The sequence below is a fragment of the Cottoperca gobio genome, chromosome 3, assembly GCF_900634415.1.
Source record: "Cottoperca gobio chromosome 3, fCotGob3.1, whole genome shotgun sequence".
Classification (NCBI taxonomy): domain Eukaryota; kingdom Metazoa; phylum Chordata; class Actinopteri; order Perciformes; family Bovichtidae; genus Cottoperca; species Cottoperca gobio.
The window spans coordinates 18,323,595-18,334,790 of NC_041357.1; the positions used below are offsets into that span (position 1 = coordinate 18,323,595).

General features: G+C 37.8%; 1 protein-coding gene across 1 annotated transcript in view; it reads right to left on the bottom strand.

The window, feature by feature from the left end:
* The window catches only part of alx4a (ALX homeobox 4a), a 21,900-nt gene extending 13,537 nt beyond the window's left edge, over window positions 1-8,363 (bottom strand). Inside the window, exon 1 of the mRNA XM_029455332.1 lies at window positions 8,012-8,363. Within this exon, the coding sequence (XP_029311192.1) occupies window positions 8,012-8,363 (352 nt within the window). The remainder of the gene's footprint in view (window positions 1-8,011) is intronic.
* Between the last annotated feature and the right edge of the window lie 2,833 nt (window positions 8,364-11,196).

Genomic DNA, 11,196 nt, shown 5'->3' on the forward strand with positions numbered 1-11,196 from the left:
ATTGATTTAATATTTTTTAACGTGGTGATGCACTTCCCGTGTGGACGTCAGCGCCACAATGACGTTCTTGTGAGTCAGACATTCAGCGCAGACAGCTCTTAAGTCACAGCTGAAAACAAGGGGGCAACATCAAAGTGTAATTTAACTGGCTGTAAAGCGACAGGACACCTTCACTGCCTCTTTATTGACTGGGATGACTGGGGTCAGCTCACGGTGTTAAGAGGAAACACTATAAATTACACACCACATGGCGACTAGGAGAGATTAACAACATGTTGGCCAAACTGAAAAAGAAATATCCGAAACAGAGGGAAACGTAAACAGTAGAGAGAAAAGAAGAAGACAAAGTACAGTTTGTCTAACTAAATGCTGAGAACAGAGGAAAGGAAATGTGTGAGCAAAGTATTTATTTGTACATGTTTCTGGGGTTTGTTTTACTGATTTAAAATATGGATTGGGATTTAATATGAAGATTTGAACGAGGATAACTCTTAAGTCTTGCTTGGCTGGCTGAGACACTGATGCCTGAGGCTGTGTGGGCTGGACAATCAAGACAAGAGGCACTTCTCTCACGTCAGATTCTAATCAACATTTCAGAGGGAGCTATTGTACTTTATTTTTAAACTACATTTATCTAACATATTTATTAGTCACTTTGCTAATCACACTTTTACTTAAGACGATGTGATAAATTAAACTAACTCAACACTAGATTGTAGTCGTAGTTAAATGTAGCTTCATCTCAACCTGCCACAACATTAAAATGCCGCTTATACATTAATGCATTCTTAGAAATGGTCCAATAGAATAATGTATAACAACACTGACAGGGTCCATTCTGCTGCATAAACAGTGCGCTGACTTTTGATACCTAATTACATTTGCTGACAATATCTTTGTACTTATTTTGATTAACTTGCAATGAAGTATTTGTAATATTGTAGCATTACTTTTACTTAAACCTGCAATAACGGATCGTTTTGGCCTCTCAGGGGCAGCAGACAGAAGTTGTGAACACAACATTGACACATCATCCCCTTTTAAGTTGATATGGGGACCTTGTCAGCAAACAGCCAGTGGACTGTCCAGACATTTTTGATTGGAGGACAAGTAGGGCACTAACTTATGGTGTGGCATGGTATCTGCGTACACACACACACACACACACACACACACACACACACACACACACACACACACACACACACACACACACACACATTAAAAAAGCATTTATTTGCCATTACATTTTTTATTCAGTAGATACAGTGACTAGACCTACCAATCACAACAGAGTGGCACCAGACAAATGTAATACAAAGCTCCCATACATTATTCTTAAAGTCCTCAAAAATAAATTGTACCTTAGTTTTCACCCCACGCCACCCCCCTGATCACACCCCTGCAAACAGCTGCTTATTTACACATCTAGCACTTACAGAGCAGCATTATCAATCATGTGGAGTCGTGTTTCTGTCCATGATAAATGTAAGGCCTCTCTTTTAGCTCTGTTTTTGGTCTCCACCAACTTCTGATTAAATTATTCGCCACTAAATGCTCCACTATGTTCACCAGCTAGTCCCTAACTGTGACTGTGTGCCGTTTGTTGCTGAGCAGGTAGAAAGCAACAGTGTGAGATTGGTGAGAGTACCGGACAGATAAACAATGATCTGAAACTCACTATAAAGCTCCTTAAAGCCGAGGGGAGCAGCAGATTCAGGTGATAATACTCCGTAGGATCATCACTACAAGCGACCGCCCTTTTCAATGTCACATTGTTTACACATTGTCCTTTGGCACATTGTTATTATAAAAATAGCTACTATAGCCGCTTTAAGTGAAGGATAGAACTTCTTCCAGCTCTGCTGAAGATGCAGTCAAAGTTTCTCTGACCGCCTGTTATTGAAATCCAACCTTGTCTATTTTGGAAGTACAAATAACACGACTATGAATAGCTTGGCACTATACTTGCTTGGTGTAGTGTCAGGTGCATTCATCACAACGTTTTGAGACAATACACACACACACACACACACACACACACACACACACACACACATCGGCCTTCAGACGCCACTGCTGTGATTTGGAAACAGTCAATGTGACTCACAGACAGAACATCAGCAAACATAAACATTTCATTTTTTTTTTGACCATGTGATAGGTAGCCATTCACTTTGAAATCCATCTCTGCTGACTGAGCAGAGCAATGATCCATCTCAGCAGGCTGTACAAAACTCATAGACTGTGAAAAGAAGATCCATAAAGCCAAAGACTGATAAATGATCTCTCACGCACTCTTTGTCTTCCCCACGCTCTCCCCCGCTGTGTCTCTCTCCCTCCTACCTGCTCTTTTCCAAATGTTTCTCTCAGACTTTGAAGAGAAACTGAATTTCCTTCATCTTAAGTTTTTGTTTTCTGATCAAAACAGAACATTCCTTCCGAGCGGGAAAAACAGACGAGAGAACATTTTTGTGTGCAAGCACATAAAATGTAAAATACTTTGCTGGGAAACTCACTTAACAACATGCACAATCACCAAGGATTAAACTTTAAAAAAAGCCCTGCAATAATAATGGGGGGGGGGATCACAACTCACTATGACTACTACCATTTTTACTGCATTTAAATCTGTTTGTAGTTTAAATATATGTTTAAATACTGCTTTAAGCGGTCAAGTGAGTTACCATTCAACTTTTCAAAAGCCGTCAGAGTTTCAAATACCATTCACCTTCAACATATAAACTTCTGCTAAATAAACAGATATTAGTCAGTACCTGTATGCTAGTTTCTGATACGACATTGGTCAAGCAACATGACATGTACACAAGAGGGAATACCTTAAAAAACCTTCAAAGCTTTACCTCAATAATGTCGGCCATTACTGTTGAGAATATAAAAACATTTATTCGGCCTTGCAAGGACACTATCATGTCGTAAATGAAAGTCAAGTGCAGTGAAAAAAGTCACCTTACTATACCGACACACAACAGGTAGAAAAACAACTGAATCTCTGATCTGCAGTGCTGATGCAGTCCTCCACGGTTGGTTCTGTTTCAGTGTTCAGTTTACATGAAGCGGTGACAAAGAGACCAAAGGAAGTCCTGGACTGAGCCTTTTTGCCCTGCTGCTCTCACCCGGCCATGCAAACTGAGCCTAATGTAAATTGCCCTGCCAAACTTTAGGCTAAATGGTAAAATGATCCTGAGTCCTTGTCACCTCCACTCATGTCATTGACTTGGTGAAGTGTTCCTCAGTTGTCTGGGCTGCTGGCTGGTTCCCATTACTCCCTGCTCGAACCAATCTACGCAGACGGCCATTACGGGAGGCTGAAATGGTCGTGCTGGGTTAAAGATGGTGAGGGAACAAAAAAGGCATGAGATTGAAGTGACAACAATCTCACAAACCAGTGCAATCCCATCGAATTCTCGCTTTGCCCAAAAGATAAATTATGGTTTTAGCTGGAATAAACTGCAGCCTTGTATGTCTTCAGACTACAACAAGAATGTGTTATTGGTGCAAAGATGTCATTACCCGGCAAAATCAGTAGCTGTAAAAGACAACTAAAAGTAATAACATGCATGATCCCACCATAATTAGGCCTACAATTCAATACTAATGCAACAACAAAGTAACATCCGTTCTCTTAGTGGTGTAGTTAAATGTTGACTGTAAAACTGGACTCCAAATGTTGCAATGTGCTCGACTTTGACACCACAGAGTATCAAATATGAGGTTTCAAATGGATTTTCTCTGCTGTGTGCGTGCAGGGAAACTCACCCTGCTCTCCAAACAGACAAGGGCAGGAAGGCCGAGCTAAAGGTCAGCACCCTCAGACACTGAGGGAAGACACGGAAACATCAAAAGAGAAAGCGTGTTGTCTCTGGAGGATCACAAAGACGTGAAGGTGGTTGCTTTAAAAGACCATGAAGGACCGAGTGAATCATCCTCAGGCCCTTATTTTCTTAATCAAGAAGTCCAGTTTCACCATTTTTTATATTAAATATGTACAGTAAATATGTCATTGCTTTGTGGCTTTACGCCTAAAAGCTCATCTTTAACTTAAGTATACTATTGACACATTTACTTTACTTGAGTATATCCATTTTACAAGACTTATATCTTCTACATTGTAAAGATAATATTGTATTTTTTCTTTTATTTGACAGCAGTAGCAACTAGTGAGTTTGCAGATCAAGATTATACATGAAAAACACATGATCAGCTCGTAAAATATATTGTGGTGCTAAAAAACTACACAGTATTATTAACATTATAACACTGCAAATACCAATAGTACTAATACTCTGCATATTGACTTCTTTTACTTCAACAACTGTACTTTAAGTACATTTACTGATATACCTCAATACTTTCACTGAATTAAAATGTTGAATGCTTGTAATAAAGTAGTTATTGTTCCATTGTTACTTTTACTAAAGGAAACTGCCTGTACACTTTTTCCACCACTGTTCATTTTCTCTTTTGTCATTTTGATATCTGCTCGTGTTCCTCTGTACTGATGTTGTAAAGCAGCCTACAATCTGTCTTTTTAAATCATAAGACTAAAATGTATTTGCTTTCATGTAACAACATGATTGGCAATGTGTTGAGAAGAAACAATATAATATAATATATAACTGTGTTGGTAGTAACTAATGTATGTAAATGTTTAATAGCTGTTTCACATTGACTAAAATGTCTCAGTTACAGCTTCAGAGACTCACATCACCTTTGAGTGAACAAATCGAGCCACAAATTATAAAAACAAAGCCATTCTGTAACAACTTGAAACTACCCTACCATTGTGTAAAATAATAAAATACAGGTTTGACTAAAGAAGAGACTCAGGAAGTTAAATACACCAGTATTTCTTTTTTATAAACACATCAGGAATCATTTATCAGTTTTCTCCTCTGCTAGCAAGTTCAGCATATCTTACTGCTGCCTTAAATTTATGTCTAGTCAGTAAAAAGATGGGTTAACTAGAAGTTTCAGTCTGGGACGATCACAAGGACAACTGTAGTTATTTTAAATGACTCTATCTGTGCATTATTTACATCTTTAAAATGACGAGATGATGTGATCAGATACATTAATTCTACAGAAATGTTCTTTTTCCAAGCCTGTAGAGATAAAGGAGATTTATGAGGTCCAAGTCACTGTGAGCAGGGAAATAAAGGCAGACAGAGAAGTTTGACATCTGAGTTGCATTAATGCCAGAGCTCTTCTTGTCTATAACCGCCGGGATGATTTTTCCTGCCTTTTTCGCTGTGATTCCGGTCGTTATATTTAAGTCTGCGTGTTGTAAAAAGAAGAGTATACCTGATGGTTTGCGAGTAAACCTGACAACCAGCACTGACATATTTTACTGTAAAAGTCCAAACGTGGTGGAATCAAAACAAACTAAAAAAAAATCTAAAAGAAAGTCGATTAAGGAAAATTAATTTTACGTAATTTAACTGAAAACTTGCACTAGTACATTTCAGAAAAAGTCAAACCCTGATTGAAGAAACAAACATCGATCAAGGAAATTACATTTTATGTAATTCAACTCAAACCTTTGTGTGCATCCGCTGCAATAGAAATTGGAGAGATATTTTTTGGATATTTAAAATAATTCGTTTACAGTCTTTCTTCATGGTTTGGACTAAAATAGCAGTTTACTCATCGCCTAATAACTGCCTCTTTTTTTTTACAGCATAACATAACATTTTCATTTGGTCTCAATTTACCGGATCTATGTCAAGTTTAATAGCTAATAAAAACTTAACAGCTATTTAAAAAAAAGACCTGAGCTTTTGAAAAGATTGATCTCCGTTCTTGACATTTTGTAGCTGTAAAGTTTTTTTTTTCTGAGGGTCGATTTACAGAATCTGTCAAAACATCCTTAAAGTGCTTCCACTAAACATTTCAGTGTAATACTGATGGACAAGCAGCTCGAGTAAATCAAAGAAAATGAATGATTGGTTCATGCGTAAAAATATGTTGGCCTAATATTATTGTTATTGTTATTATTATTATTATTATTATTATTATTATTATTATTATTATTATTATTATTATTATTATTATTATTGCTGTTGTTATTAGTATTGTTATTACATATATAATTAATAACACAAATAATAATAATATTCTTTATTAATTATTATTATAATTGTAAGTGTTTTTTGACATAACGGCCATAACGGCATAATGACATGATATTCATTAACAGTTTTTATCTAGCTATAAACGGAGCTTTAGACTAATTCTTTGGGGACGTGCACTTCAATACAGAGACTATTTTAGCATAAGTATTGCCCATTTTATGAGTATTTTGTTTTGACGATTTAAAAAAAACAACTCTTTGATTTGATTTACAACAATACTCCTCAGTGGATTATTTTCAGACCATCCAGAAGACTAAGAGAGTGTGTGAGCAATAGGCAGAAAGAAAGAGAGCCCTCGGGCTTTGTGACTTTATCTAAGGCCATGTTATCTATTGTCATAACCTCAAAACTAAAACACGTCCAGAGCGTCTGTTTTCACCTCAGCGTAAAAAGAAAAAGGATTTGAATTTAGGACGCATAAATACGTTTTGCAGATATATAATATGAAGGTGTCAGTGTTTAATCTCTGACATCCAAAATAAACCCTAGACATGATAATGAGCTTTGTTCCACTTCAGTATTTACACACAGCAGATTAAGTCATTGTGAAACCCAGTTTGTGTTTGCCTCCTGAATTCTCCTGATGTTGTTGGATTCAAATATGGTGGACTTACTGTCTTGAATCATATCAACTATTTATGTTTAGTCGACTTTTGTGCGTGTATTTTTGTATGAGTGTGTGTGTGTGTGTGTGTGTGTGTGTGTGTGTGTGTGTGTGTGTGTGTGTGTGTGTGTGTGTGTGTGTGTGTGTTCCCTGTATGAGCAGGCAGGGATGTAGTTGAGGTTAAACCAGCTGAATTCAGTTTGTCCACGTTTTAATTTACCAAAAGCCTTCGACGCCTCTTTTTGCATGACAAATCTTAACAATGCAGTTTTCATTATGGTATAATGTGTGATTCCAGTCAGGGGGGAATTGTTTTCTGGTGGGTAAAAAACACAAAGCTGCTTCAAAGTGGCCGCTTGCCTAACGAGGGTCAAAGTTTTATTTACACCCTCATCATTCACCCATTACAGTAGCGTCCCCACGCAATTAAATCTAATTGGAGCCAATCAGGCAGAGCAATGAAATGAAAATATTATCAGTTTAAAGCTCACTATTTGTGCCATCTGAAAACCTGTTAATTCAATTGTCCGACTCAATTCCAATAGTAAGGATTGTAATGCAGATTATCGCATTAAATGCGCTCTAATTTAATTGTGATGTCCAAAGGGACAATTTGATAGTCGGGAAGATTATGCCTCTTCTTAACTGCGTTACGCACATAACTGCAGGGTGTCGTTACGAGCTGAGCTGTCCTGTGCACTGCTGCTGCAGAGAAAAGTTTGCTGAGGCGTTTTACGCACGAAGGAAGTCTTACATCTTATAGGAGACAGGAAGAAGACAAAACAAAGTTTTTTTTTACAAACAACAAACCCGTTGAAATAGATTTATATGTGTGATTTTACCAGTCACGATGTAAAGAGACAATGCAGGATCAGACTCGGCACCCCACGACACTGTTCAGTTCTGGCCAGTTGTGCCATCAATTGTGATCGGAACTTCCAAACCACTTTAGACTCTCTGCAGAGTTTGTGGAGCAACGATGAGCCATGACGCTTATTATGACGTTGCAATGCACATGCAGGTAAAGGTAATTATCAGACCCAAAACTTCCCCCTAAAAACATCCTGACTGAATGTTTGAAGTGATTTGTAGTATAGCTGTTAAAAAACATTTCTGCTGCATATTTTCGTGACAATTCCTCTCCTTTATGATGAGAACATTCTCACATATTCAATTCTTGACTGTTGTTGTTTGTTTTGGGAAGCCTCATCTTGCAAGTGGACAAGTCATCTTAAAGTTTTGTTTCACTCACCATAGCAGGGGATGAGCGCTCCGTTGTGTCCGCTCTCCTGGTGCAGTTTGTCCTCCTCGGGGGGTGTTTTGCAAGAAGACCTTTGCATGAAGAGGTGGTATTTGCTGAAAGTGCCTTGCCCAGCTGTGGCGGCATCCAATGACTGGCACTCCTGCTGGAAGGGGCTCCGGGACTTTTCTCCGTAAGCCTGACCTTTGTTGGGCAGGAAGGCAGTGGGGCTGTATTTGGTGTCAGTGGCTGGGAATGTCCTAAAGTGGTCCGTCTGGTGATCCCTACCTTGCAGTTCAGAGGGGATATAATATGAATCCATGGATGTCATATCGCTGTATGAAACGCAGGTCTCAGCGTTCATGCCTAAAAAACAGTGAAGGGGAGAAAAAGACCAAACTTCTCTCTCTCTCTCTCTCTCTCTTAGAAAGGGACGCGCAGACACCCCCTCCTCTCTCTCCACCTCATACAATGAACACACACACACACACACACACACACACACACACACACACACACACACACACACACACACACACACACACACACAGGCACGCAGAGACTGCAGCGCACACCAGACCACAGCTGGGTTTGGTTATAAAACGATTCAGATCTTTTCCAGGAACCACTGTCGTTGACCAAACACTCCAGACTCCCCCTCAGATTTGAGCAGAGCTACACAAACCCGTCTTTCCTCAGAGGATGGGACACAGATCTCCTGGCTTCAAGACCTCTCCCAAGTGATTGTGCTGATGACATGAACGAGTTAGGTCGCTTATTAGCTGAAAAAAAGAAAAAAAAGTTTGCAAAATAGGGGCGGGGGGCTTAACACATGACATTAATGCAATTTGGATATGAATAAAGCCTATGAGTGATGGCACTGGGGCGGAGAGGGCACAATTTTACGCTTCATTTGCAATGGTTCATCAAGGGCAAATCATCCATAGTCAGCCGATTGTGTTCCTGCAGCCAATTCTGTGCCTTGTGAACAAAACTGGGATTTAGTTTTTAAGAGCTTGGTAATGTCTCATTTATCACTTGGAACGAATTTTACAGTAATTTGCATCTTAATTATGTATTTCATCCATATAAAAACATTTGGATCGAAAAATATTTAAACCCTATAACCAATGACTTTGTTTTATATTTCCTGTGATTTTAGGACAAACATATTATTAGGTATGATAAACTAAAATAAAACTGGACTGAAATGATAAATAAAGTAATAGTGTTATCACAAGATTACGTATATTTGCGTGCAGCCTTATTATAGTCCACAAATCACCTAATTAAAATTAGACTTTGATAATCAATTTTGCATTTTTGTTTTTGAGGAAAACAGCGTACTTGCACTGACTGCAATAATTTCAAGATTCACATTTCACATTGTGCTTAAAATAAAAATACTCTTTGTGAGGTTATTTCACCGTCTGAATTATTTGTAAATCATGTTTTAATTTGTGCAGCCATTGAAAGACCACCTGATCTCGTGTGCAGTAAGTCCCTGAAACGAAAAAACAACGTAATTCGTTGTGGACAATATTACAGGTCACTCCGAGGCAGGCTACGAACCTGTCGATAAAAACAATGGCAGTATGTTTTTGTTTTTAGAAGCCTTCTAGTATATCGCTTATGTCACCCACTGCAATTACTTGAAATGTGCATAAATACATGATATCTGCGGACTACTAGTGTTATAACTGTCAAGTTATTTTCTTTTAAAATCCCACTATGTGTGTTACATTATTGTCTGAATCCATCATTAAAAAATTAATAAGAAATAGACGTAATTTTCTCTATAAAAAACATCCTGTAGGAGTTTTTTTCTACCTGATCCAAAAGTCCTTAATACGCCTTTCAAATAATAAAGAGTTTAGAATATAATAATTTTTCAATACAGTACAATTTAATTCAGTACTAAAAGCAGCGCCATGTCAGTACAAATCAAGGAAGACAGTACAAGACAAGTCCTACAATACACATGCTATAAAACACTAATTATGCACAAAATAACTTTGTGTTTATTTGTCCCTCAAAGCCATATCATTTTAAGTGAATTATTTCCCAATTTTGCAGTTTCCCTTAATTCCAATTATATTTTTAATATTGATATTAGATATGCTTGTGTTAGCCCAATAATTGGACAATTTCGCTACAACATGTGAGCTGGGGTATCATGACATTTAAAAGCTGATTTAACGCTATGATTTAAAACAGGCTGCCTATATTCACTATTCTCTGTTTATGAAATGTATTTAAAAGAAAGAAAATCACTTACACAGCAATCCATCAACAGTGCATTGAGATCTAATATAAATATCTATGTAACCTAAGGTAACTTTGAATGTGTTTTCAGACAAATGGATTGACAAAATAGGAGATAAACAGCACACAGTTTGGTCCATCTACAGCTAAAGGTGCACAGGTGTGACCTCAGTTAAAGTGTGTTGCTATCAGGCTGCACACTTGCTTAAAAGCAACCAGCAAAGAAAGTGACAGACTCACAGCTAGAAACTATATTGTGCACATACTGCTACAAACACACAAACATGTTCATACAGTCATACACACATGGTGGACACATGTGCCCATACAAGCCATGTGTGAGGGGAATAAAGAAAGCAACTGAGATAAAGAGGAGTAGAAATCTGCTCCATTTAAATGATTGGATTTCAAATGAAGTCCGTCAGGCTGAAAGGTGTCCATACTTGTACATATGAGCAAATTCACGCTCTGAAAACCTGGCTCACACTCAGCTGTAAACTGTCTCAAGGGGAAAAGATAAAAATGGCTTTACAACAGTGTATGTTTCATCTAATATAGTCAAACAAATATCAAATGACTTTGAACTCTCTCTCTGTATGTCAGCAGCATGATTTATGGCAGTGAACCAGACTTAATGAATACTTAGCCAAATGTTCAACCTGCTGAAACAGAATACTACTGTCTGTGCTATTCTTCGCAGCGGGCTGATGATAGGTAGTGATTGTGTAATGTCATAATGCTACAGCTTTTACACAGATTTACATATTGAGTGAGGGGGTTGCTCTTGTGATTTAAACAATGCAAATCAATAACGCTACATGTTTGCAGTATCTTTCTCAATGTGGTTCTTCACATTTAAGGACCTTTTGTCCACCAACTAAAAGGTCATAAATTAATAATTTTATAGGTAAATAGTTGTATTCAGCAGGAAG